Source organism: Thunnus maccoyii, chromosome 19, assembly GCF_910596095.1.
Source record: "Thunnus maccoyii chromosome 19, fThuMac1.1, whole genome shotgun sequence".
Taxonomy (NCBI): Eukaryota; Metazoa; Chordata; class Actinopteri; order Scombriformes; family Scombridae; genus Thunnus; species Thunnus maccoyii.
Genome location: NC_056551.1, coordinates 3,696,764 through 3,724,236, shown reverse-complemented (window position 1 = coordinate 3,724,236; position 27,473 = coordinate 3,696,764). Strand labels below are relative to the sequence as shown.

Genomic DNA, 27,473 nt, shown 5'->3' with positions numbered 1-27,473 from the left:
CCAGAACAAGCGGACATTGAGTTGGGATTTTGCCAACCACAGACCTTTTGTGTCTGAAGGGGAAGCAGAGATATCTGATTGCTGTGTGAACCAGTTTTCCCTTTGCTAAAGAGACAGTACATGCAGTACTGCATGTGATTAGACATCGCCATCTAGAGGAACATGAGAGAATTACACTCAACTTTTCCCAAAGACTCATCTTGTAATGTATTTGCTAGATGGAGGATAGTGGAGATAATGATGATGAAGTGAAGCTGTGGTACTCACATTCCTTCCAGTATAAATGCACTCCACTGTTCAAACACTCCTTTAAGACCCCTCCCCCTCCCAACTTTCTGTGCTTCAGCTGGTTTTACTCATGTCAAAAAAATATTTTTAATATTTTCAATATCAGTACACTCTCAATCAGGTGAAAGCAGTATTGATTTGTGAAGATGATCTCATGACAAAACAAAAATGATTGTTCTAAGATGCTTTTAAGATATAAATGGTGGAATAAAACAACAAAAACACACACTTTACGCCGGTCCATATGTTTATATGTACATTTTACATATATTTTATGTTCACAATGTACATTCAATTTAACAATATATAAGTTTGAAGTTGGGAAGACAACTTCCTGCACATTTACTGGAAATGCAGTTACTGTGATTCTGATAAGGCACCCAGTCAAATTTAAACAAACAAGTGCAAACAAAAAGATATAAATCATTCTTATATAAATGTGCAATTCTGAAAACATTTTAAAAACCCTGTCAATCATAGCTGGTGCTCCAAATGAACCGTTATTGCTTCAAAAGATTCAATTTAAAACTTAAATGTTTAACATTTTACAACATAATTTAGAACTCTTTACATGCATAGATTTTTTAAAAGATGACAACTATGAAATCATACAAAAGGTTAAATGTAACATTTTCAGACTGATATTTAGTATTTAAATGTTGTAATTGCCCTTTAACAGCATCACATGTTAAATAATGAAAACAAACATTTGATTACCTGTTGAATAATTTAAAGGGATATTTCATAAACTGTAGACACATTTTTACATTATCTGACTGTCATCACTTCTTGCTGACAGTGCAGTACTAAAGCAAAAACACATGGTAGAGGTAAATTACCAACAAGAACATTTGTTTGACCGTCCTTTCTTTTTCATTTAGCACTTCAGAAAACAAAAGTGGCAAAATATTTTTATACGTATGAATTCTTTAAGTTTGGACAACATACTGTCACATTGGCATTAAAATTAAGTCTCTAATTCACCAGTAAACTGGACACTGAGGACTTAAAGTGAAGGCTGGTAGACAACATATTGTCCTGAGCTGGACAGCAGCTGTAAACAGACACAGTCTCGTGCCTTTCTTAAACAGTGACAGCTGACTTGTGTTGTGGTTAAATGGCTCTGAACAGACACCTTTCTTATAAAGAACACAAAGTGCTCAATATTTAGATTTCTTGGTGAAATCTGAACATTAAATTAGTAAACATGAAAATTTCCAACCCAACAACCAGGTTAACACGAGCAGTTTCATTCTAAAGTGCAACTGTAACCCTTGATATTAAAGCATCTAAAAAAATGAATTTATTTGAATTATTTGAAATGGTGAATGTGTCATTTTGAGATGAATCTCATCATTCAGGTGTTAAAACAGCACAGTCAGATAAAACTCTATGCTGAGGACAGGGGAGTGAGATGAAGTTTGATTTTCTTCTTTTTCTCAAATCTTTTTCATGTGTTTTGGTTGTTGTTGTTTTGTGAAAGCTCATGAAGTGTTAGCAACAACAATACCAACACAAAAAATACCTCCATGTCAGTTAGCTCAACATGGCCCAGAATGACATGATCAAAATGTCCATTTGTCAAACACTTCATGACAGGATGCCTCTAAATCTTATGACAGATGCAAACCTTATGTATGTTAGCATGCTATTGTTAGCATTAAGGTGCTACATTTGGCAAGTTGATGTGTTAGAATGTAGTGAAGCATGCTAACCTGCTAATGTTAGATTTCTTGGTGAAATCTGAAAATTAAATTTGTGAAATAATGGTAAATGCGAATGTCACACATGCTATGTAGCATTAGTGAGCAGTTACATTAGCATCACTAATGCATGACGAAACTTAAAACTTACTAACTTGCAATGTTACATTAAGCTGAAAGTCCAGCAGAGGCTGACAGAGTACAAAATTCAGACTGAAGATGCCGTTTCCAAAAGTTTAATTGAATTTCCAGAAAATCTGCTGCTGTTATGAGATTATTAGTGACTGGTTCATCCAGAAAAAGTTGGTAGTGCTGCAGAAGAGAGCACTCACTGCTCCGCACTGATCTGATGTTTTCACCTGCCACTGTTTTTCATCTCTTCACCTCGGCCAATCATTACACTTTTTAACAATATTTCAAGTTGTTTTTGAATATGCAGAGATTCCACTCAGGTTTTTTTCTTTTAAATTGAAAATGCGAGTAAAAACTGGTGGATGGAAACATATTTAATGTAGAGCTGAGCCTAACTAACTGAGTCTACGTTATCCTATAAATGAACAGCCGAGCCCATTTTTCCAAAAATGTCATTTTCTGATGCGTAATGACCAGTGCAGCCCTTTACAGACTTTTAGTTTTGTTTAAACCTGTGTTTTATTATCCATCGTTTCTAGTAATTAGGCTCTCCACACATGAGCAGCAGCACAAGCTGTGAGCACCCCCAGATGTGAAGGCGTAGATTTATGTCACCATATGTGGACCAGGTAGCTGAAAAGTGCTGCTCTTTTGATCTGTCTATCCATAAACCTGGTGACCCGTCTGACTGTTAACAATCCGTCATGCTGTAGTCTTCCTGCAAAAGCTGTGGTATGATTTCATTAGTTGAAAATTTATCGGTCACGGACTCAGTTGAAGTTGACTGAGTTCAGTGATGACGCATAAAATCCATATAGTGCGCAACGCCTAAGCAAAGGACCCTGCCTGTTTACGTCACTGTTGGGTGTGGATGAAAGTGCGATGACGCATGCGTCCAACCCTACCCATCAGTGACGGTTGTTGTGTTCAGTGGTGAAACACTGACCACAACGTTTCACACTCAAGTCCTTCAACTAAAGAGGACAGTAAGACACTGCTTTTCAGCCAGGTGTCACTGTAAGTTACTCTTCAAGCAAAATGATAAACAAGCCTGTAACTGTAGCTTCAAATGAGATGACAGCGAATATGTTCATGTTAATATACAGTACCTGACAAAAGTTTAGACACACTTTCTCACTCAAAGGTATGAGGAAGTTCAAACTTTTGTCTGGTAGTGTATGATGGCCAAAGCTAAAAGAATAAGACTCACACTCCACAAACTGTGAAACACTACGCCTCCTCTGACACGCTGTGGATTGTCTCAATTATCTTCTTCTTCAGTTTCTTCACTTTGTCAGGCGGCGTCTCATTCAGACACTCCTCCACGTATTTCAGGAACCCGGCATGCGGCGACACCATCTGGCTTTGACAGAACGTCCTCATGAAGTCCAGCACCTCGCTGGTGGTGTGCGGCGGCCGGCGGCTCGCTCGCTTGCGTCCCGACAATCTGCTGTCAGTGTGAGAGGATGATGTGGAGGGTGAGGAGGAGGGGGAGGATAGCTGGGAGTCTGGGGGAGTAGGTGAGGGCGGGGCTTGGAGGCTGTGTGATGTGATGGTAGCAGTTTGGTAGGTGGCGGCGGCGGCGGCGGAGGCTTGGTAGTGTAGGGAGGAGGGAGGGGCTTGGCTCTCCAGGTGGAGGAGGTTGGACTCCTGAGGTTGGTGGAAGTGGAGGTTGTCAGGCTGGTCGTCCTCGTCGCAGGAGTCGCAGAGGAACATCAGCTCACGGTAGTGTCTCCACTTTGGAAGGTAAAAGTCCTCTGAGCCGCATGTTTTGTTGGCGCTCACCGCCTTGTGTTCACGTTGGAAGATGGTTCGCAGGTTTCTGAACTTTGTCTTTATGTCTTCCACTAAAGAATGAAGAATAACAGAACCTGTTGGCCTCGACAGATAAACTGAAGGAATATTTCTCTTGGTATCAAGTTTTCCTGTCGGGACAACACTATAATTCAAACATCATCATCTTTACCTGTGAATGGGACTGGCTCATTGCTGGACAGCAGGCTGCTCAGTGTCTCCAACAGACTCTGTCTCAACAGTCTGTTCCTGTAGCTCTCTGACTTGTGGTTCCACAGACAACTGTGCTCTGGAATATAAGAAAAACATCAGTTATCACAATATTCATTTATTATTCATCATAATAAAAATGCAGTCTTCAGACCCCACTTTTACAGTTCATTAAGTGCACATTAAATAATCAACAACTGTAAAAAAAAAAAAAGAATAAAGCTGATTTCATGGCTACTACTGGATTATCTGGTATAATTAGTAATATATGTAGAATTGTGCCATCAAAGGATGAAGATTTGTCCGGTCAAATAGGAAAAAAATGTCCCAGTATCAACATGATGGTGTTAGATACCTGACGTCAATATTTTACTTTGTTTAGTTTATGAAGTAGAGGTCTTCATGCTCAGCTCTGAAGAACCAAGACCCGACCCAGGATCTGGGACCCGAGTTGGACTGGGTCCAAATTCTCCTCAGTCTAATAGGGTCAGGTCTCCTTATATTGCCATGGGTCTCAGGTCTGTATGTGAAAGTGTCCAATACCTGAGTGGATCCAAAGGGACCAGAGTGTACACTTGTTAATTGATGGAATTAATTGATAGCGCATCAGGCTGCTACTGGTGTTTGTGTTCTCTGTTCTAGTTGACTGCATTTGGATTGGGTCTGTTATGTTCAGGTCCCCCTCGGGTCGAGTCTCTCTTTTTTGAAAATGTATTTATGCACGTCAGGTTTGGGTAGGTTTTTCATGGAATCCTTTCAGGTCTAGTATGAAGTCTGTGATACAGTTTATTAAATATTTAAACCTTTTTATCTCTCTACATAATTGAATGTGTTCCTCATGCTTCTGTAGATATTTTACTTGACATTCACTGACACAAAATGCTACTAAGTAAGGAGAGTACAGGAGATGTCAATCAAGTCTGGTCTGTACACATCCACACGGTCCTACATTTAAATGTTTTAACAACCTCTTTTCTGTTATGACATAGGCTGTTAAATTTTGTGAAGGTTTTAAACACTGTCAGCACCACAAACTACATTCCATTTGTTCAAATACTGCAAAACTTGGACAAATAAAACCAAAATTAACTGCACGGAGAGATAACGATGCCTACCGGAGTAAAATGAAATGAGCTGCTGAACTTTGGCCTCATTCCAGTGGCAGCGGGAGTCACTGATCAGTCTGCTCTCTGTCAGAACCGGGCCGAGCACAGAGAAAGTTAGAGGGGAGGGGTTCGTACAAGGTTTGGCGTCCAGTGGTGAACCGGACGGAGAGGCGGGGAGTGTGGAAGGAGCTGTGTGGCTCACTAGTTTGAGATTATCTGGAGAAGCAGCGAGGAAGATTTGGTATGCGGTGTTGGTGCTGGTTTTGGCGTCGCTCTGACAGGCGCTGGAGGGATTGGAGGTGTTGCTGAACTTCAGGCTGTTGGTTTGGGTGGAGTTGGAGGAGAAGCTGCTAAGAGTGGATGAAGGCGTTTGGTTTCCATGTTCCAGATCCTTGTCTTCCTGTGGCATCAGTATCAGCAGGTCGTCCTGGCCGTCTTCTTCATCGCAGCACTCGCAGAGGAAGAGCAGCTGCTGGTAGTGTTTCCATTTGGACACGTAGAGTTTGTCAGACGCCCTGCTGGCCTGGACCGCCTTGTATTCACGGTTAAAAACTGTCCGAAGGTTCTTGAACTTGCACTTTATATCTTCAACTGCAAAACAAAGGAGTCACAATCAGAATTTAGCTGGTGGGTCTTTGTTGATCCATAAATTCAATTCAACTTAAATTAAGCCATATTTTCTATAAACCCAATATTCTTGCCAACTCTGCAGCTTTTCTGTTTTTTCCCTCTTTTTTGCTCAACTTTTCTGTCTCTCTCAAGCAGTGTATTAAAAATCACTTACTGCAGCTTTAGTGACTTTGTGTATTTCCCACACACTTCCATTATCTTTGACAATGTTTCAAGAGAGACTGATATTTAATTAATCTATCTATTAAAACAGCTGTCTGATAAGAGGGAGAAGACATTCTGACATCTCTTTTAGCTGATATAAAAATCAAGCTTTCAACATTTTTCCTCATTTGAGTTTTCATTCACTTTCACTTCCTTATGAGACCATTTTAGATTAATGTGTACATGCATGTAGACCGCACACACAATGCAAGGCATTATAAGCCAAATAATGTTGACCCTTCTGGCCTACAATACATGAAACTTTTGATCCCCAGAACTTGAGCCCCTGACCTTGTTGGTGGTGTTGTGCTGTAGCCTTGAAAACAAGCAGGACCATGTGATGTTTACCTGAGAAAGACACTGTGTGGTCAGACAGCTGGCTCCTCAGAGTCTCTAGCAGCTTCAGTCTGAGCTGACGGTTGTTGTGGTTTTCAGACTTCTTGTTCCACAGACAGCTGTGCTCTGTGCGCAACAACACACAACAGGAACTCCCATCAGCTATGAAACACTTGTGCTGTCATCATAAGAATCCAGATTATCATTAAGCTTTGTATTTGTATCCCTCTGTCCCTCTGTTGTAATTATTTTGAAGCTGGAATCAGTTTTTTGCTTACCGGAGTAAAAAGCTATCAGTGCACGCTCCCTCTCATCAGTCCAGTAACATTTAACCACCATGTTGGAGGGGATGCAGGGAGACGTGCAGGAAGGGGAGGAGGTGGATGGGGTGGGGAGGAAGGAGATGATCAGTCCTGGGGAGGTTAGGACAGGCTGGCTCTCCTCCTGTGGAACGATCAGCGGGGACAGCGGTGGGACGTCAACGCCGTCTTCCATGTCCCAGCAGCCCTGCAGGAACATCAGCTGCTGGTAGTGCTTCCACTGCGGCACGAACACGTCATTTGACCCACACCCCTTGCTCGCCTTCACCATTTTGTACTGACGCTGGAAGGTGGTACGGAGGTTCTTGAACTTGTTCTTAATGTCTTCCACTGGAGAGAGAAACAAACCGGAATATTTGATTTTTTTCTCCTACACAAAACGCAGCTTTGAAAATTGATGGAGTTGACTGCGGGCTCACCTGTGAAAGGAACAGGTGGGGGGTGAGCTGACAGGAGTATCCGCAGGTGTTCCAGGGTTTTCCATCGCAGCTGTCGGTTCTTATAGCTCTCTGACTTGTGGTTCCACAGACAGCTGTGCTCTGAGAAATTAGAACATACAATAAGAGAATCGACTCATGCTTATCACGACTGCAATATTGTTTAACATTTGTTATTGTTTTTGGCTGATGTTGGTTTATTGTATAAACTCCTTCCTACTGTATCCGTACTTCTAGCTATATTGTTTACATGCTGATGGAGGTTTGTTAGGACCTTCATATGTGGAGGATCTGTGGAAGCATGGTCTATGGGAGTCATCTTTATAGTGGGCTCACATAGGACTGCTGTGTTCTAGTCCTGGAGGGGATGGGCAGAATACACAACTATCCAGGATGTCAGATCAGATTTGATATAAGTAAATTAACATTAACTACAATAAACTTTTTGTCACTGGTGCCCTCAACCAGGGACAGCAGGTGAAAATCTGCTTTCAGCTATACCTGATACATACATTATATACACTCATCGGCCACTTCATTACTGTAGGTACACCTGTGCAATCTAATGCAATCCAATACAACAGCTCTGTCATAAACTCTACATTTATGGAGCTTATAGTTTTTGTTTAGCTTTCAGTTTTTGTTGACATTGTCAGAAAGGTGATAATTCTACTTTCTATTTATTACTGAGCTCATAGTGTGTGGTGGTGGTGTACCTGGGTGCATTATATTGAAAAGTGTTCTTAATATTTTGCCCCTCTCATGTATGTTAATGGAGTGGGCAAAATATTAGAAACACCATTCAATATAATGCACCCCAGTACACCTGCACCACCCACTACGAGCTGTTGTTCTGGGTTGCATAAGATTGCACAGGTGTACCTAATAGAGTGGCTGGTGAATGAATATTGAGCCTTATTGTTTCTATCAAATAAACAATAGAATAAATAGAACCGTTTTACAGACCCTGTCAGCCAACACAAAACATACATCAATTTGTGACATCTGAAAAACTATATTTGCCAGACCAAACACTGTAACTTATATCAGTTTGATGTTTGCTGTAAATTTCTGATCCGTCCACAAATCAGACCTCTGTACAGAGTAGGATATGATTACTACAATGTTTATAAAACCTACGTGGATTTTGTCACCTTCACTCAATTTCCAAAGCCTTAGAAAATAAATGAGAACGGACAACAGGACCGACTTTGTTTATTTCATCTATTTATATTCAGAGCAGCAGGTGACTAGTTTATAAAACATCAGCAGAAATTATGAAGGCGTTTCAGTCATTTTTCAGGGGAATGACAGCTAACTTCACTTCAGTTGCTAGTCGCCATTGCTGTTATTTCTGTGTCGCTCATTGCTAACAGCCGTCGGTCTCGTCAAGCAACGGTTGCCCACAAATGTTGCAGCTACCGTCAACGCGTACATGAAAACACAAACTTTCAAAACAGTTTTATCATGGAGTCAAAAGTTGCTGTAGTAGAGTAATTGACTTACTGGAGAAGAACGCTATGAGCGCCCTCTCTTTCTCTTCCGTCCAGTATCTCTCCGGTGTAAAGCTGAACGGAGATATCTCCATATTTGTTGTTGCCGTTTGGTCCTTCTTCTACTCGGCTCCTAGGTCACATGACGCTCAATTCAGGCTCTGACTGGACGTACATAAATGGACGCATTGCCCAGTAGAGGTCGCTGTTGATTCGTGTTCATTTTCTTCCCTCCACTTTTACACACATTTCAAAATTTTTATTTCAAATCAGTTTAATGCAGTTGACGATTTAAATCAAGATGATGGTTTAAATTATTTAAAGAAAAAAATCAAGATATTTTAAAATGATACATTAATTTAAAGATCCCCTCAAGACATAATAAAAAGACATAAGGTGTATTTAGAATACTCTACTTTGGATTATAATTTGTGTCTAGTATGGGTTTTTGCACAAAAAAGTTTAATTATCTCATTAAACAACATTCTCTCTCTCCTTCATAAAAACAATCAGAATCTATGGGCAAGTATTGTTCATTTTAAAAGTTTAACTGCTGGACACAAGATGTCTGAAAAGTCCATTCTCAGTGTTTGTGCACCGGAGGCTTTAAGTCTCCACATCACTCTTGTGTAAGTTGAATATTGGACCAGAATTGGCTTCCAAACTAGTTGTGATGTCACAAATCATGCTCGTAGTCACGTGCCTTAAACTTGGATTTTATGAGCACAGAGAAACTTTCCCCCTTCGGTAGATGAATGTGAAAACTGAACATACATCATTCTGCACGGTGAAGCTCAAATATCCAACTGAAGTAACAAGAAGAAAAACACATTTGTGGGCTATTAAGCCAACATTTAAGTCCTCAAAGTGCTCCGAAAGATGGAAATTTCGACGTTTACGATTCCACGAGAACAGGGCAACTCCATCGCCTGAGGAAGATCATGTGATACCACTGACAGCTCCAGAACACTTTCTAATGGACCTTGTGTTAAGATTGTTTTGTCAACTGCTGTTAGGAAGGTCATAAGTAAACTTTATTATTTACTAATAAATAAAAAAGTATAATTAATTCATTAGAATAATAGAATATTTTATTAATTAGATTAAATAATAAAAAACAAATAATAGTTAATAGTAGTCAATAGTTAATTACAATTATAAGTCAAATGTACACCATTAAAAAAATCTCTGTACAAAAGACATACACATCCAAAAAAATCGACATACCACTGTGGAAAAACAGACACCTGATGCAGATGCCAAGTGTTGTTCTGTTTTAATTTCCAATAACAAACAACTGGCTTGTACATTTCCAGACAAAACAGACAGACAAAGTGTTATTTACAGTGAATCCCATGTACATTTCATTTCTTCACATATACAGACATCCAATCCATGTACAATATTTACACTGTTGAGTCAGTTACTCTGCTGCTGAACTAACTGAGCAGGTGTCAACGCCAGTCAAATCACACTGAGTGTATACATGCACACTAATATCCTACTTAAAACAACTCACAGTAAACCTGGATTATCACTTATCCTGGTTTTCAGAAGCCTGAATTATGTGATTTTGGTTATTTAAAAAGAAACTGGGATATTCGTGAGCCAAAAATCTCAAAAGATGGATGGCAGTGATCAGACATGTTTGTCATTATAGTGATGAATGGAAACATACTCTTTCACTGATGAAAGAACTGAAATATTAGTTTGGATTAGATGAGATAAATAATTGAAATGCTGATCAGTTGCAGGAGAATTCCTGCATAAATACATAAAACTAAACACACTCTGATCCAGCACCTTTCAAATTTTTACAAAAAAGTAGAAGATATGCATGGATATGAATGAACAGTTTACCAATTATTCCATGTAAACATCAAATTTCAAATATAACCAAAGACGATAAAACTTAGACTGATTACCAGGATACTAGTGTGCATGTAAACATACTCAGGAGAAAGTAACAGATGGTGGAAATCATTTGTTTCACAGTCTAATCTGAACAAACATCAAAAGCAGAATGATTACATGAATCAATTAATGAATTTGAATGCACAGTAATTAAAACAAAAGATATTTTCATTTTGCATCCATTTATCTTTTGGATTATTCTTACAAAAAGAGTCACATGTGGTGGAAATCAGGGCTGCAGCTGACACTGAAGACACTGAGGTCATGTCCTCTGTACTTCAGGTTGAATTGAGGACAGTTTATTACAATTCAAAGTTACAAATGATGAGTATTTTCCATAAGAATGTAATGAAATTTTCATGGATGAAGCATTTAGATTGTAAAGACCTCATGACCTTTTCGCTATTGCCGTGCTCAGCACGAACTTTACGTTTCTAACCCCACTACTGGTAAGGCTCTAAGAATAGATTCATCAACAGGATGATTTTTGTTCATACTGAGGCTGTAATGAAGCCTGTGGGTGGATTATATAAGCACTCAGCTGCAAGAGGGGAACTGAACCCACAACCCAGACTGTTAGTGCCATAGAGCTACACATCAACCACAATAACCAGGTCAATCTCACACTTCACTTACATTATATAACTATAATGTCATTCACATCTACATTTACATTTTAAGGTCATGAAGCAAATAACTATGTACACTCTGTGCCACTTATATAATGTTAAAACTCTTCAGCATTTGTTCCTAAATCTCTAAAGCTTTCATAAAATATCTGTCTGTCTGCTTCAAGTATAAGTTAATTCACAGGAATATCACTGGTGTCAGGTAAAAAAAACCCTCAAATCTGCAATATATGTTTGTGAAACGACACAGTGAAGGACTGTGGGTTATGAGACACACTCTGCACGCAATTTTCAAACTGATCTCTCACGTCAAGTAAAAACTTGACTTACAAGAAGGTACAGTGGGGTCCAAGCACATCGAAGGCCCAACGACCAGAGGAGCCATGTCATTTACAAGTCCATGGTGTCATGCTGCCAATTAGTGGCATTTCTGCGCCATGGAAAGCAGAGTAATGTTACATATTCACTTTATCAAATGTGTTTTTCATTGGTATTACAACACTGGTGCATGTACTGGGTGTGCAAACCACATTTGGTGACATTTGAAAGATGTACTGGTGATCTAAGAGCACAGTTGTGTCATAATGCCACCAAATTTGGTATGAATAACCTGGAGCATATACACAATGGTGACACCAAATTTGATGTCATTCTGACAATCCATTGGTGACCTGCTGCTAAAATATCATCATTAAATATTCAAAAATGCATGAAATAGATATAAACAACAAGTTGGTAACATTTAAGGAATGTAATTCAGAGATACAATAGGAAACAATAAGTTACAGTGTCAGTTATGGTTGGATTTGCACCTAATTGAAGAATCTATTGTGAGAAAAAAAAAAGTTTTTCTAGTACCTGACTTGCAAATTTCCCAATTGTACCATAGACAGTGTGGACTGCAGAAGCACTTCTCACTGAAATTAAAGATAAAAAATTGAGTGGAAATATAAACAATATGGTGCGAACACTGTCGGACAACCGAGTTACAGCTCTGAGGTTTTCCCACTGCCAGCATCCAGCAGCACTCTTATAAAGTGACTTTGATATAAAAATAAAACAAACACGATAGAAGATGAGTAAATCTGGGTTGAGTGTGATTCAAAAACACACTGATCTGAGGTAGAGTGACAAACGGGGACGCTGACTGGTGAAATACCGTGAGGTTTTCTGTTATTTTATTTATCCTGTATCATTCAGGATTTTTTTTTGTCTCTCATAATTTTCTGAGGTATCTAAAATAAACATATTTTTGGCCCTGTAACCAAAACAATTCTCTCTCTCTCTCATGTTCTGGATTAAATTTCAAGAAATTAAAACTAAAGAGAAAACTTGGACAGAAAATTACTTTGAGATGAAAATAAGTATTAAAAGTGATATTTTGACATGTTGGATTTTAGGTAGTTGACTCATCTCTCAGCTCGTCACATTCATACCTTGTAAGCGTCGATAGCTCATGGCAGGTAAAGATACTGTACACTTAAAAAGAATAGAAATCCCGTTACCCTGCCAAAAAGAAAAACTGTAACAAAAAATGTGTTCTTCATCAACAAAAAAAGTGTACAAAACAACACTGATGTTTTTGGCTGCTGTAAATATGTTGCAGACATGTTTCCTTTGTACAATAACCGATAAAAAATAAAACACGGCATTAAAATACGGCTTCAAAATGATACAGCTGAAGGTAAAAACACCTTTTCTTGTTTATCACAAAAACAATCAACAACTTCAAGCTTAAAAGATAATCAATAATCCTTCCATTAAAACCACAAAAATACTTCTCTTTCCCATTTTAAGTGGGCGTCTCCCAAAACGGGCCTCTTTCCATAAAAAACACCTGTCAATCAAACGATGGTTTCCATTTTAACCGTGGTGTCCTGTGGCTCCGCCCTCGTCCTCTCACTAAAATAATCTTCTTTGTCTCTTCTGTCCAATCAAATGATGACATCTTATGTGCAGCTCTTTGCTCCCGCCACCTTGTTTAAGAATTATTTTTATTGGTCATTCAGAAGATGTTACTGCCACTGCTCCTCATCAGTGAAGTAATGTTAGTCCCGCCCTCAGGCAAAGAAACAATACTATTGGAGCTTCTCGCTGTCAATCACAATCTTCCGACAATCAAAAGTCCCGCCCTGTGGCAAAGAAAATGTGTTACTGGTTCTTTTTGCTGGTAACAAAATGTCAATCAATCAAACCATAATGTTAGTCCCACCCTCTGTGGTCCTTTCACCTGTCCATCAAACGATACTGTCCTGCAGCAGCGGCTCAAAGTCCTCGTCGCTGGCGGTGGGGGGCGTCTCCTCGTCGCTGCCGGGGAGCGGCGTGTTGATGTGAACGCCAGCCAGCGAGGACAGCGACTCTTTGCTGTCTGGGTGGGGCTTGTCGCTGAGGGACAGGTGGGAGGACGAGGAGGAAGGGGAGGGTTTCTCGGGGATGAAGAGAGCGACGAGGAAGGCGACGACCACGGTACACGCCCCCAACAGGAAAGGTGGGCCTGGGATGAGAGCTCGCTAAAAGAGAGAAAAGAGATCATTTTATTCATCTGGAGCTCAACTAACTAAAACATGTCCACAATTTAAAAATGAAATGAAACTGAAATATATAGAATAGAAATAGAAAAATTAAACAATATTGTGAAAAATGCTCATCACAAATTCCCAGACGCCAACATCTTCAAATAACAGTCCTAAACCCAAAGATATTCAACTCACAATGATATAAAACATTGTTGTTATCAAAGATGTTGTAGATACATTTTCTGACCAACTAACCGATTGATCAACTCAACATTTCAGCACTAAACTGCAGGTTCAGTTTATGAAGAGGAAGTGAGAGAGACGTGAAACTGAAATTTTCTCCCAGATTTTTTTTTGGCTTGTTCCAACCTTGCTGTCAATCCAGACAGTTTCACACCTGATCCTGTTTCATTCCTGAGTAAATGTTTCTCATGTTGAATATTACAGATGAAGAATTATCACTTTGGTGACTGTCTTTTCATTTAGCGCCATCATCAGGTCAAAGATAAAAAATCTGAGATTGAGGGTTTTCAACAACTACTCCACTTGTTGGGTAATAAATTCCTAAAAAGGAATGAGGTGTATTTGAGCATATATCATACCTCAGTGGGACTGTGCAGAGGCAGGGGGTCGATGTTGAAGTCTCCTTGGATGGGGTCCATGGTGTTGAGCTCGACGTTGAAGAGGAAGAAGACGAATCCGTACAGAGCTGGACCCAGACCGTTACACAGACCTCTGATTCCTGTTATCATTCCCTGGACCACACCTGCAGAGGAAGAGACACTAAGGTCAACTCATCTAGTGGGGGGGAGGGGGGGGGTCATCAGTATGTTGAGTATAGTGTGGTTGGCTCATTGTATGTTGTTGCTGACACAGTGAATACTGTATCTGCTCATATATTTAGCTGGCAGAGCTGGCAGTGGATTGATTTCACTGCCTGGTTTAGTAAAACAAACTTCCATCAGAAAAAAAATCAATAATAACACAATGACCTATTGATCTGAGGGACAGAAGAGGAGAGAGGAGAGGTGAGAAGAATAGAGGAAAGGAGAGGAGAGGAGAAGAGAAGAGAGGAGAAGAGAGGAGAGGAGAGGAGAAGAGAGGAGAGGAGAGGAGAGGACAAAAGAGGAGAGGGGGAGATTTTCTTTGTCACCTTGTTTATCAGGATCAGCAGACTGTGACACCAGAGCAGAGACTGCTGGGAAGGTGATGGAGGACATTGCTGCTACAGCACCGGCTGCCCACATCATCCTGTTAACACACACACACACACACACACACACACACACACACACACACACACACACACAGTTAAAGGTGTGTACATCTGACTTCTTTGTGATAACATCCATACTGTTTTTCAGTTTGCTGAGTATCTGACATCGGTCTGACCATTTTAATAATAGCTTCCTGTGAAGCAGTGTTTACTGCAGAGAGATGCAGAGGTATGAGCAGCTGCCAGTGATGTAGACTAGAGTTGTATTCACTTAAAGTATTTATTAATGGAACATACACTCACCGGCCACTTCATTAGATACACCTGTGCAATCTAATACAATCCAATACAACAGCTCTGCCATAAATTCTACATTTATAAAGCTTATACATTTTCAGTTTTTGTTTTTGACATTGTCAGAAAGGTGATAATTCTACTTTATGTTTATTATTGAGGTCATAGTGGGTGATGGTGTAGTGGGATGCATTATATTGAAAAGTGTTCCTAATATTTTGCCCCCCTCATATATGTTAATGGAGCGGACAAAATATTAGGAACACCATTCAATATAATGCAACCCAGTATACCACCAACACCCACTATGACCTCGATAATAACCAATCAATTAACCATTCGCTAAACCCCTCCCACAAACAGCAACTGTCCAATCATAGCTTAGCAACTGTAACTAGGCACAGGAGGCCTGTCAAGCTCTGCTTGCTGTAGTAAGAGAGATACTTAAAAGTAAGTAAGTATTAACAGTTTGCAGTGTCTTTTTTTTAACCTTTCCAAACCAAAAAATCAACAGCAAATGTGTGAGGAATGGATGAAATAGTGTAATTATCTGCTCTAACATAAGCTACAATTGTTAGCATGTCCAGCTAACAGTAGTAACCAAATGTTCCAATGCCAAGAGTAAATACAGTATATCATTAACTAACTATATTAATTTATGGTGTTACAGGTTATGTTAAAAAAATCCCTGTTCACGACTAGTACATCACCGTGTGGTATCTAGTCCTACATGCTATCAGAGTTTAAGCTAACCTAATGTAGCTAATGCAGGGCTGTTTACACTCCAGCAACTCCTGCTAACCTTACCAGAGATAGCATTACATTTTCCAAACACATCAGTTAGTCCTCATTGTAAAAGTCTTCTCTCTTGTAACATTAAAAGTGAAAACACTGTTTGAAAATATAAAGAAGTATGTGATGCTAAGCAGCTAAACAAGCTTATATTAGAACAAAATAATCTGATTTTACATTTTTCCTTATCATACAAGGACTAACTAGCTCTAGACTGATATGAGAACAGTGCTGCACCTTTATTTCCATGTCTTCTACATGGATCATCAACTGGGAAGGATGCTGAATTTTTGTATGGGACAGAGGTTTTGCCACAGTCTTTTAGCATAATACTGTGTATGTTCCCATCAAGTACATATTTTAGACACCCCTTTAAGTCAGCACAAAAATATCAAAATTTCAGCCGGCAGAATCGCTGGCTTGAATTGAGAAGCTGCTTCTGTCTACTTCTGACCCATTGTTTCACCTTGAATTTTGAGTGGTAAATCTGCCCTCGTTATTAGTGTGAACTGGCGTGTGGGTTGGTGAAGGGTCAATTAATAACTGAAGTCTCTTATCAAATAAAAATTGCAAACGAACTTCCCTGAATTATAGCTCTTCACCAGCATCAGCTTCAAAGTTTCATTACCTGGTCTGGACGAATCAACAATGTTTATGATATTAGTTAGCTATATTAATTGAGCCGTATTGCTAACCATTCCCTCTATTTTAAGCTACAACACATTTTACTTGGCTGCATGATGAGATATAGGTGCAAAGCATCACACTCTAGTATACAGTAACAAGCCGCTGATTGGATTGTAGGCAGTTGGTAGCAGGAGTGTAGGATGTGCCCCCTGCTGCTGTCACAGAAAACACACACACACACACACATACACACACACAGATCTCACCATGGCTCTGATCCGAAGCCATACCAGGCCAGCTGAAGGATCTGGAAGCCCAAACCCAACAGAACAGTGTTTTTATTACCCAGAGTCCTCATCAGCAGAGTGAGGAAGAGGGTCTGAGAAGACAACAAAAGAGAAGAAGGGAATTTAAAAATTGTTATAACCTTGTACTCCCACAAAAAATCATTACAATGTATCTCTATAATAAGTAGTAATAGTAGCAGTTGTGCTAGTGTGAACACATTTGATTATTGGTGTCTCTGGCCACATTTACACTAGTCATATCCAGATAAAATCCAGATGTGATTTAATATACTTTCTGTATATTCTTCTCTAATGGAGACAAGTCATCCATGTGTTTGTGTAAATTTAAATAGCTGTATGCTGGCTAGCTAAACTGTTATTATAAGTAAACTTCTGAAGCGCACAACAGCTTCAGGTGAGCTGGAGTGCAGCCGACCCAGACCAGCATGTGGTGCAGGAAACCCAAGACACATACGATCAGATTTGTGATCCGGCTAACTGAGACATACACAGTATATGTGACTAATAACAAATTAAACTGTATTAAATCACATCTTGATTTAATCTGAATATGAAACAATCGACATGACAAGTGTAAATGGTGCTTATGTGTAAATATATGTGTAGGTGTGTGTTACCTGTGCTACAATGGACAGAATGCCCACCACTCCAATAAACACAGCGATGGTTGTGGAGGAGAAATTTATCACCTGGAGGGACAGAAAGAGATATTATTATGATTATTACTGCAGGTGTTAATGATAAATTGACACATTTCATGAGCACAACTTAAAAGAACATAGCGTTAAACATACTTTTGTCATTTTAATATACAGTATATTTAAAGCATATCAAAGACAACATGATGTTGTTTAACGGGTACAATCTTCTTAAGTATCTCTGTCCAACATCAAAACAAAACATTAACTTTTAAGTCTCTCAGAGGACTTTGTGTCCTGATTCCTACGTAGTGTATCTATTAGATTTCCATTAAGAGTAGGGAGTGGAGTAGAAACATCAAAGGTTTGTTGTCTTGTGAAATGCGTACATTTGTATTTTTGGAGTTTACAACAAGCTTTAACTCAATAAAAGAGATCTGGTTACAGTCTTGTGCTGTTGGGTTGTTTTTAAACAGATCATATGAGGCAATAAAATGATTATTAAAAGCTTCGGAAAAATCAAATGTTTGAAATCTCTTAGACATAAGAGATTTTCTGTAGTTCCAGCTTCTCACTTGTTGGCATTTGCTGCTTTTCTTTGTCATATATGATAGTAAACTTATTATCTTTGGGTTTTGGACTGTTGATCAGACAAAACAAGTAATTTGAAGACGTCTCATTGGGCTTTAAAAAACTGTGGATTTACAATTTTTGACAATATACAGACAAAACAGTGAATCGACAAAATCATCTGAAGATGAATCGCTGAGGAAACTAATCCTTAGTTGCAGCCCTAATGAAAAAAATGTCAACTATTTTTTAATGTCCTGTGTGAGATCACACATTTCTACACACAGTGGCTTTAAACAGCAGTCGTAGTAATATTAGCAGTAATAACGTTAGTATTGATAGAAATGCTAGTATTTGTATGGAAGCTCCGCGGGGAGCAGCAGCGTTATCTCACCTGTCTCAGGTAGAGGAAGAAGCTGGAGTACTGTCCGGCCTCCGGCAGGTAAGACAGGAACACAGTGATACATATCAGCAAGACCGTCGAGTCCTGACCCACCTTCCTCAGAGACTGGAGGAGAGAGAGACAGACAGAGAGAGGGACAGAGAGGCAGGAAATACAACACCGGCGCGGTCAGACGATCAGTTAGTCTCCGATTAACACCTGAGACTCAAAGGGGCATGTTACAATGCATCTGATCTGTATCCTTATAGTATTTTATTATTAGCTTAGGCTAGCAATAACAGGCTTCCATACACACTGTAATCCCCATGCATCATTAAATTATCAAAATAATGTTACTGTGTTGAGGAACACTGAGATGCCTTCGCCCAGGTCTCCACTCTACATACTGTGTCCAAAAACAGAGAAGAGAATCAAATCATTGAGAAAAGACTTCATGCAACTACAAAACAAAACAGATCAATCTGCTATGAGTTCATAATCATACAACCAACCAATCAGATACTGTGCTGTTTATTATTTGTTACTGACAGCGAAAGGGTCTGCCTGCTCCCAGGATATAGGCGCCCCCCAGGTGTTGAGCCTCATCTTGTCCGGCAGAGACTCGGGCACGGCAAGCAGGATGAAGCAGATGTCGGCCAGAGCGATCAGCGTGGCCACCAGAACCACCAGGTTGTCTCCATACCAGGCCGACAGGTAAGCCCCGATGGCCGGACTCGTCACCAGGCTGGCCGCGAAGGTAGCCGACACCTGGAGGGTTTAGAGGACAGGAGGGATGAGTTTTAGAGGATGGAGAACCCTGAGCGTGGAGAATTTTTCCCTATCAGTCAATGTTGGAGATCCTTCTTTAGCGTCATCCCCCATTTACATCAGCAGGTAACACTTGTGTGTACTAATTTTAGAAAGACAAACATGAAGGTTGTTTTTCAGGGGGGGATGTCTGTACTCTGATAAAGCTGGCGTGTCAGTTTCTGCTCTGAGATGGCAGATTCAGTGTCAGTTATTCAACACCATCGTCTACCCTCCCGTCGGTCTGATGGTATGAGGTCATTGTTATGTTTATGTCATTGCCTTCATGAGTCCTTTGAGATACTTTACAGACGCCCTCTGTAAGAACGTTCAACCTTTCAGTGTTTTTCAGTGCCTGCAAACACAAACTACATTTGTTTCTGCTCAGTTTTGTTAAATTACTTCACTGTCACAAGTTTACAGACAGTAGACGATTAACAGAAAAACGTATACCTATTCATATGACAACATATCTTATCATTCTAATTGTCTCTTGTACATATGTATATATATTTTTGGATGTATATATGTAGTTTGAATTCAGGGACAACACATCAAACATGAGCCCTTACCAGACCGTAGGCTGTACTCCTCTCTCTTTCATCCGTCACATCGGCAACGTAGGCGAAGATGACCGAGAAGGTGACAGAGAAAGCTCCAGACATGGAGATCATGGCGAAGTACCACCTGGAGGATGAGCAGGTGTGAGGAAAAACTCTTATTATCGCAGATATATCTGCATCGGTGTGTATGTAAGCCGGTGAACTGACAAGAAACTGTACTACAGAAATACCAAAGATATGTAACAGTTTCACCATTACATAGTTTGTCCACCAGACGGCACTGACAAGTTTATTTTTCAACTGTTAAAATGTCCCGCTAAGTACAAATCTTGGTAACAATTTGGTCACAGGCTGATACATTATTATCTAATTCTTCAGAAGCTTCAGATTCTGTTTCTGTCAAGCTTTGTAGAACTTGCTTGATGGACTTGTATTACATTAATATTATGTGCCAAAAGAAAACAATGAGTCCTACCAGGGGCTGAGCCTCATCAGAGGGATTGGGGCGCAGGTGAAAAACACGGTGACTAATAGGAAGGACCGCCTGCCCCACACGTCTGACAGCGCACCAATCAGAGGAGCAGACATGAATGACAGTAGACCCTTGACAGGAAGAGATGGAGTCGGTTAGTGACAACAAACACTACCCTTGCTTATGCTAATCTTTGTGTCTGCAACAGTGATTGAAGTTCTTACCTTCACACCCTGAATGAGTCCATTCATCAGGAAAGTGTGCTGGGGAAACGTTTCATGTAAAACCTAAAAGGAGAGATACAACAAAAACATTACTAAGACCTAAACAACGTCACAGTCTCAGCAAAACACTGCCAACAACCACTGGTTTTCACCATTATGGAGGAACATAGTGCCAAGATTCATGGTTTGTGGAGAAAGATAAAAACTTTGTTTCTTGCTTCACAAGATACAATCTATTTATCTCGTTCCATAAGATTCAAATCACATATCTTGCTAAACAAGATTCAGACTGTGTATGTTGTTCCACAAGATTTAAAACATGTATCTTGCTCCACTACCTTGCGAGGCAGCTGGATTGGCGAGATCGCAACATTTCAAGATCACGCAAGAATCCTGTCTGACTTCAAGTTATGTGCTTGTGTCCGAACCTCCAGTTGTTTGGACCAATCAGTGTCCTATTCATGCGTGATCTTGCAAATCCAGCTGTGAGGCAGCTGTGAAAAAGTGATATATGGTGATTGACAGATGGTTCATCCAATCACCTCCCAAGTATTTTTTGCCTGCCCTTTTCCAAGCAGTTTCCAAGGCTGACTTCTCAGATGGTTCTGTGTAACAAACCATCTGGCGTGTCAGGTTTGAATCTCCACAACATTCAAACTGTGTATCTTGCTCCAGAAAATTCACATCATGTATCTTGTTCCACAAGATTGAATCTGTCTTAGCCAGTGTCTACACTGGACACGTTTCAGCCATGTTTTTTTCCGACATCCATCTCAGTTTTAATCAGTGTGCCTGTCTACAGCTGAAGCGTAACGGCTTGTATTTCACTTGCATGTAACTGCGACCCAACTATCGTCCATCTCACACTTTTGATCTCCGATTTTGTTTCAAACTAAAGTTACAAATGTAACTACAGTCCTGTGAATTCTGACTGACCACCAAGTACAGTGTATAATACTTGAATTTTCACCATCTGAGGTGGTCAAGAAGAATTTAAGCTTTCAGTACATGACAGATTTACATCCTTACTGCTACAGAAAATGGTCAGTCAGAATTTACAAAGTCAATTAATGAGGTTCATACTAAGACCTACTTTTAAGCAAAAAGTAGACAGAGCGTTCCAGACGCTGATCGGGTGAACAGGATATTAATTACACGGGACAGTGATGCCGTCGCAGTGAGGTGCTGATGAGTCTCTATACTGACACTGCCGACATGATGTGACGAATCTTGAAAACTTCTAGTCGTCTAGTGTGCGGCCTTCCCCAAATGGGAGCAGGTCCCGCTCTTTGCGAACGCAATCAGATGCTCCGATGTTGATGCAAACATGTGACCACCATCTTCCCTCCACCACACACTGTTACTCACGGTGAGCATGGGCGTGGTGAGCAGACCCCAGGCGAAGAACTCCAAGAAGATTACCACCACTGCATGATACACACTGGGCCTGCCGATACCCTGCTGGAGCTGAAACACACAACACACACACACATATATATTTTACAATCACTATTAAATTTTAATGTGACTACAATTCAAGTTTACCTGTCAGGATTAGTGGTGCTCAGTCTGTGAAAACAGTTATATATGATGTCTTCAGTGGCCTTTTCAAGGAGATATTTTTAAGTCTGTGAAAATGACATCACAGGTAGGACATCATTGGTTCTCTTGGCTTGGGATTGGAAAGTACAAATTCATAGCAGAACACCTACGTTACAAACTGGGGTTGAGGAGCTTAAAAGATGTTTCCATGCAGCAAGAGTCTAATGAAAGACGGTATCAAATTGCATTGTGGGCATTGTAGGATCAAGCGTTTATGGAGACTGACCCATTCTAGGGACTAAATGTCAGGATATCTTCTGCACTGATTTTGTCTCTTGCAAGTCCAGTGCAATACTAATCATGGATATTGACAAAGATAAAGAGAATTTTTGTTAACACGATTTAATAGCATTAACAAACAAAAAGGGCATGATGTGAACTATAGACTAATACACACACACATAAGAAACCTACCAATTATAAACTTAATAAATAATGATTTTATGGTGTAAAGGCACTTGTCTGTTAAAGAGCGGGCTGGGAAGTAAACTAATTCTCTAACACTGTCGAGTACTTTGACTGAAATTAAAATAGAGCAAGTATTAAACTGGAGCACTGCACATGAAATGATTATCGGCCTACTGACACTCTTAGATGATGAGTAATTCTCTGCACTCTGTACTATTAACCTTCATGTCAGCAAGTGGGAGTCTGTGTGATATATATATTTTAGATTATCCTCTATATGTAAGGATAATTATTACAGGGTGATGATTTCCGTTATCTTCTGATTTTATTCGGTCTCCTTTGATACTTGAAACAGAGCTGAGCAGATTTTGAGGGAACTTTACTAAATTATGTGTCTCAGCTTCTTGCGTATCCAAAGGGAGGAGAAACAGTAAATGAGTGATGTGTTTGGTTTACTGCTACAACGGAAAGATTATGAAATAATCGCTTTACTCATTTTTCAAGCAAAAATGTCAAACATTGTCTGGTTCCAGCTTCTCCTATGGGAAGATTTTCTGCCTGTCTTTGTTTTATATCATTGTAAACTGAGTATCTTTGGGTTTTGGAACTTTGGTCTGACACAACAAGACATCTGAAGACGTCATCTTGGACCCTGGGAAACTGTGATGAACGTTATTCAGTCATGCAGCGTGGTTCTATGAATGATACTGTTGGTCTGTTTGGTTCAGACTGAATTATCTCAACAGCTATTTGGATGGACTGCCATAAGATTTTGTACAAACATGTAAAAACATAACTCAGCATGTTAGTATTGTCACTGTGAGCATGTTATTTTCATTACAATTTATAGACTAAACAAAGAATCAGTCAACTGAAAAATAATCATCAGCTTAATCAATAATAAATATAACCATTAGTTGCAGCCTTACTTTGGTTCCCACTGGAGAACATGTTCACTGCTGACTTGTGAATGATTTAATGTATACTGACATGTCTCTAATGCCTCTGATTATTTTAGTCTAACGTTAAATACAACTTGTTAGTCAAAGGCTTTTTGACTCCAACAAAAGATTACAGCCACAATATGAAAGTGGTGGACAGAACAAACCCCATGCTGATGAGAGTGGTGCTGGAGGGAAAGTCATGGGTTCATTAAAATTTAAAAGGTTCATCCTCAGGGGAGCAGGACTATCTACAGCAAGCTTCATGGAAATCTAGCTATAGTTGGACAGACATGACATCATTGGCCCTCACAGCTACTCAGGCAAAAATCTGGTGATCTTTAAACATTTCCATACCAGTGCAGTTATGATTAGGACTGCAACTAACAATTAAAATAGATGCCGATAAATGTAATAGTTGGCAGCTGATTGATAAAATTGTTGAAGCTCTAATTATAATACATTAGTTTCAGTACTGGTCACAAAAGCAGCACTCATAGCATTCCTTTCATACAACTAATACTCAGCAAAATTATGATTTATTTAATGTTAGAGCAAAGAATAAGTAAATAAGATCATGAATCTGGCCAGACATTTGATGCCAACCTTTGGTACTTGACAGTTTCTGTCCTCTGTGTTAAGGACACATTTTGGTCAAAACCAAAATAATATTGGTTGAAAGTATAATATGGTAATAGACAATATGTTTACCTCATATTGCCATTTTATTACATACTGTTTATGTCTACACATATATACCTACCTGTATATTACATACCAGTCTATTTATAGATTAATTGTAGTTTCTCAGTAATTTCTCAGTAATTCTTAACACTTTTCAAGTCAAATGAAGCATCTTACCCCACCAATATGAAGTGCTAATTGGCCATGAAGCCACAGCGTTGTGTCAAATGTGTTGATCCTGGGAGAGAAGCTGATAAAATTGCTACTTTCCTGGAGAGTTGACACACTTCAAATCTGTCAAATAGGACAGTTGAGTTGACGCAGTCAAGATGCCGATAGCGTGAGGTTCCCTGAACACATCAATGTGCAGTTCCTACCAGATTTACATTACCAATGAGCAGCATGTTACCAAGTCACTGTATACAGAGTTTCTTCAGTGCTTTAAAGCCTGAAACAAAGACCACATCCACTAACATCATAAAAACTAATTAGAACTTGTACTTACAAAATAATAAAACAAATACAATATAAACCTTCAGGGAAAAGAGAGCAGAGGCACTACATCACACGCAAAATGCTTTAAAATTAATGAGCTTGGCAATTACACCATAATCTACTAACAAAACCAATCACAAGACGAGACACGTCAGGATCTGAAACCCTGCTATTAGAGGCTGCAACATTTATTTCCAATAGTGATTAATCTGCAGATTGTTTTCTTGTTTAATCGGTTGATCATATGGTCAATAAAATATCAGGAAATTATGGAAAAATGTCCATCACAGTTTCCCAGAGTGCAAACTGACATATTCAGATAGCTAATTTTGTACTAACAACACGCCAAAACCCAAATCTATTCATTGTACCCTCATGGAAACCAAAAATAGCAGCAAATCTTCACATTTCAGATGCTGGAACCAGATAATGTTTGGAATTTTGCTTAAAATCAATCAATTAAGGGTATGGTCCCATTTTAATTTACTTAAGTTTTGTTTATTATTTGAACTATTTATATTGTTGTTATTTGATTTCTCATAAACCTCGAGCGTCTCCATACTGTTGATTATTTTTTCAATGAATTCATTAATTGCTCAATTCATAAAGTGTGGGAAAATTGTAAAAAAAAATATATAAAAAAAAGTCCATGATAATTCGCATTAGCTCATGGTGATGTCTTCAAGTGTCTTATGTCCAACCAACAGTCCAAAACACAAAGATATTCAGTTTACAGTGAGAGAAAGCAGAGAAAAGCAGCAAATCCTAACACTGGTTTGACATGTTTGTTTGATGCTGTAACAACACAAAATTCTGTCTTTTGAGATAAAGGCAATTTTAACAGCGAGCTCCTATTTCCCTTCTTCGGATAATGTAAATGTGAGACTATTTACATGAAGGATGTTAAAATGGACGCTGGTAGAGACAGCAGTGTTGAATCTGCAGTGTATTTCAAGTGGAGAGCTCTTATGTAACAGATAATGGATCCATGCTGCCACATTAAACCTGCTCTGCCATGTCTCCATTACAACACACAGTCTCTTCATCCCACTATAACAGCCATTTTGGACCAGATCTCTGTTCGGGCTCATGTTCGATTTAGTCATTCATTCATTTTAAATCGGATGTCTTTTATCAACTCTTATTTTTGTACGGTGGCATTCACATAAACATTTCAATCCATTATGAAACGTAGAGAAAATTTGAGCTGTGTTGTCTATCCTCAGTGATACTATTGTTGGTTATTTTGCAGTAAAAACATAAATGTCCCCCTGCGTACTTTAACAACCTGTTATGTCATAAACATACCGACCATTTTGGACTGAAATTAAAGGCTAACTGTAGCTGTCTATGAGGGCTTTTGAGGTGTACAGTGCATAGTTTCACTGGGTTTAATATACAGTCAACACAATTTGATTCACAATTTAAAATCTCGCGAATTAATGTAGGATAAACAATCGATCAGCTTGATAAATTAATAATAAAATATAAGTAAAATGGCGGGTCATTAACCCACCGCTGCCCCGTCCTTCATGATGATCTTCTTCACCAACACCACCCGGCCGGTGCCCGCCGGCTGCTCCCCCGCCATCTCCTCACACCTGCCGCTGGTCACGAAGCATCCCTGCCGCGTAGATATCCGCGGTTCTCCGGGTGCTTCCAGGATTCCTCCTTATTTAGCCCCGAAGAGGCTAAACCGTGCTAGGGGATAATGTCAGGATATAAACCGCGCTGAGGTAATATCCACAGTGTCTCCCGGTGGATGCGCCGTCAGGTTAGTCCGTCAGTCCGCTGCACGGGAGGTGTTGTGCTGCTCACTGTCAAGTTAGACAGAAACAGGACGTGACTTCCGGATCGGGTTAAGCGTCTTTTCAGAACCGGATACTTCACTGTTTTCACTCAACCGACCGTTATTTGCAGCAACTTTAGAAAGATATCACTGTGAATGCTACTTCAGTAAGAACTCAGTTTGTTTTGGTTTACCACAATTTGCATTTCTTTGGACATGTACTGTTTGTATCCGCCGAATATGTCAGAAACTGTTTTACGTGATTAATTGTTAAATTCCATATTCATAAATCAAAATTTATAAGCAAGAGGCCAATCTTGTCTGAACAATAAATTCAGTATATGACCAACATATTTTTTTTATTTATTACAGAGCCCTTAATTTATCCCGAGCAAAAGGTATACCCCTTAAAAGATTGTAATATACATAACCCTATCCATTTCTACTGCTTATGCAACATAGTTGACATTTATTTTGAAAGCCAATTTACTTTTCTTCCTGTCTTAACAATTCACCTTGACTGAGTCAGAGCAGTCCAGTTCGGTCCATTACTGGTTTTAAAGACCTGGACCGAGTCTTGGCCTGGTTCACTCGGGCCAGAAGGGTACAGAAACAGACTCGGACAGGGTGCCTTTGATGTGTAAACCCTGAAAATGAAAATAATGCAAGTAAAATAACGCAACACCATCAAGCTCGTCAAAAACATCTAGCACCAGACAGGAAATAGGACGATCTGGCCTTAACAACATGAGCGCTTGATAAGAAAACAATGTCACAAAACACTGGCAAACAGAAGGTTAAATACCTGGAAATCCCCTCCAGTCACTTAGAACTGAAGAAGCCCCTTGGATGAGAGGCGAAACGTTTCCCAATGTCTACAATCAAGTCCAGTTTCCCTCGATTCAACCGTCCTTGAATAATCAGGACCTAGACTGAGAATCTTCACAGA

General features: G+C 39.6%; 2 protein-coding genes across 3 annotated transcripts; both read right to left on the bottom strand.

Moving 5' to 3' along the window:
• Positions 1-517: 517 nt before the first annotated feature.
• Positions 518-8,813, bottom strand: LOC121886205. Its single transcript, XM_042396149.1, has 7 exons — positions 8,667-8,813; positions 7,143-7,262; positions 6,682-7,053; positions 6,416-6,529; positions 5,243-5,824; positions 4,090-4,206; positions 518-3,970 (listed from the first exon to the last, which is right to left on the bottom strand). Exons 1-7 carry the CDS (start codon positions 8,746-8,748, stop codon positions 3,354-3,356), a joined length of 2,004 nt encoding a protein of 667 aa, XP_042252083.1. The 5' UTR covers positions 8,749-8,813; the 3' UTR covers positions 518-3,353.
• A 3,648-nt stretch (positions 8,814-12,461) lies between these two features.
• Positions 12,462-26,572, bottom strand: mfsd14ba (major facilitator superfamily domain containing 14Ba). 2 transcript variants are annotated; one of them, XM_042395653.1, is made up of 13 exons: positions 26,252-26,572; positions 21,974-22,072; positions 20,606-20,668; positions 20,385-20,512; positions 19,919-20,033; positions 19,089-19,307; positions 18,552-18,665; positions 17,567-17,638; positions 16,908-17,020; positions 14,866-14,963; positions 14,315-14,478; positions 13,427-13,706; positions 12,462-13,328 (listed from the first exon to the last, which is right to left on the bottom strand). In XM_042395653.1, the coding sequence occupies exons 1-12, from the start codon at positions 26,324-26,326 to the stop codon at positions 13,434-13,436; spliced, it is 1,533 nt and encodes a 510-aa protein (XP_042251587.1). In that variant the 5' UTR covers positions 26,327-26,572; the 3' UTR covers positions 12,462-13,328; positions 13,427-13,433. The 2 variants fall into 2 exon arrangements, with proteins under 2 accessions (XP_042251587.1, XP_042251586.1); XM_042395652.1 differs by having other exon boundaries at positions 12,462-13,706; positions 26,252-26,571.
• Between the last annotated feature and the right edge of the window lie 901 nt (positions 26,573-27,473).

What these genes read in the sequence shown, in the direction of transcription:
- mfsd14ba (XM_042395653.1), bottom strand. Translation starts at nt 26,326, where the DNA reads ATGGCGGGGGAGCAGCCGGCGGGCACCGGCCGGGTGGTGTTGGTGAAG. An exon ending in TCATGAAGGACGGGGCAGCG is followed by an intron (nt 22,073 to 26,251) that starts GTGGGTTAATGA and finishes TGTGTGTTTCAG; the next exon opens with CTCCAGCAGGGTATCGGCAG. An exon ending in GGCTTCGGATCAGAGCCATG is followed by an intron (nt 14,964 to 16,907) that starts GTGAGATCTGTG and finishes GTGTGTTAACAG; the next exon opens with GATGATGTGGGCAGCCGGTG.
- LOC121886205 (XM_042396149.1), bottom strand. Translation starts at nt 8,748, where the DNA reads ATGGAGATATCTCCGTTCAGCTTTACACCGGAGAGATACTGGACGGAA. An exon ending in GCTCATAGCGTTCTTCTCCA is followed by an intron (nt 7,263 to 8,666) that starts GTAAGTCAATTA and finishes CTAATTTCTCAG; the next exon opens with AGCACAGCTGTCTGTGGAAC. An exon ending in CCCACCTGTTCCTTTCACAG is followed by an intron (nt 7,054 to 7,142) that starts GTGAGCCCGCAG and finishes TTCTCTCTCCAG; the next exon opens with TGGAAGACATTAAGAACAAG.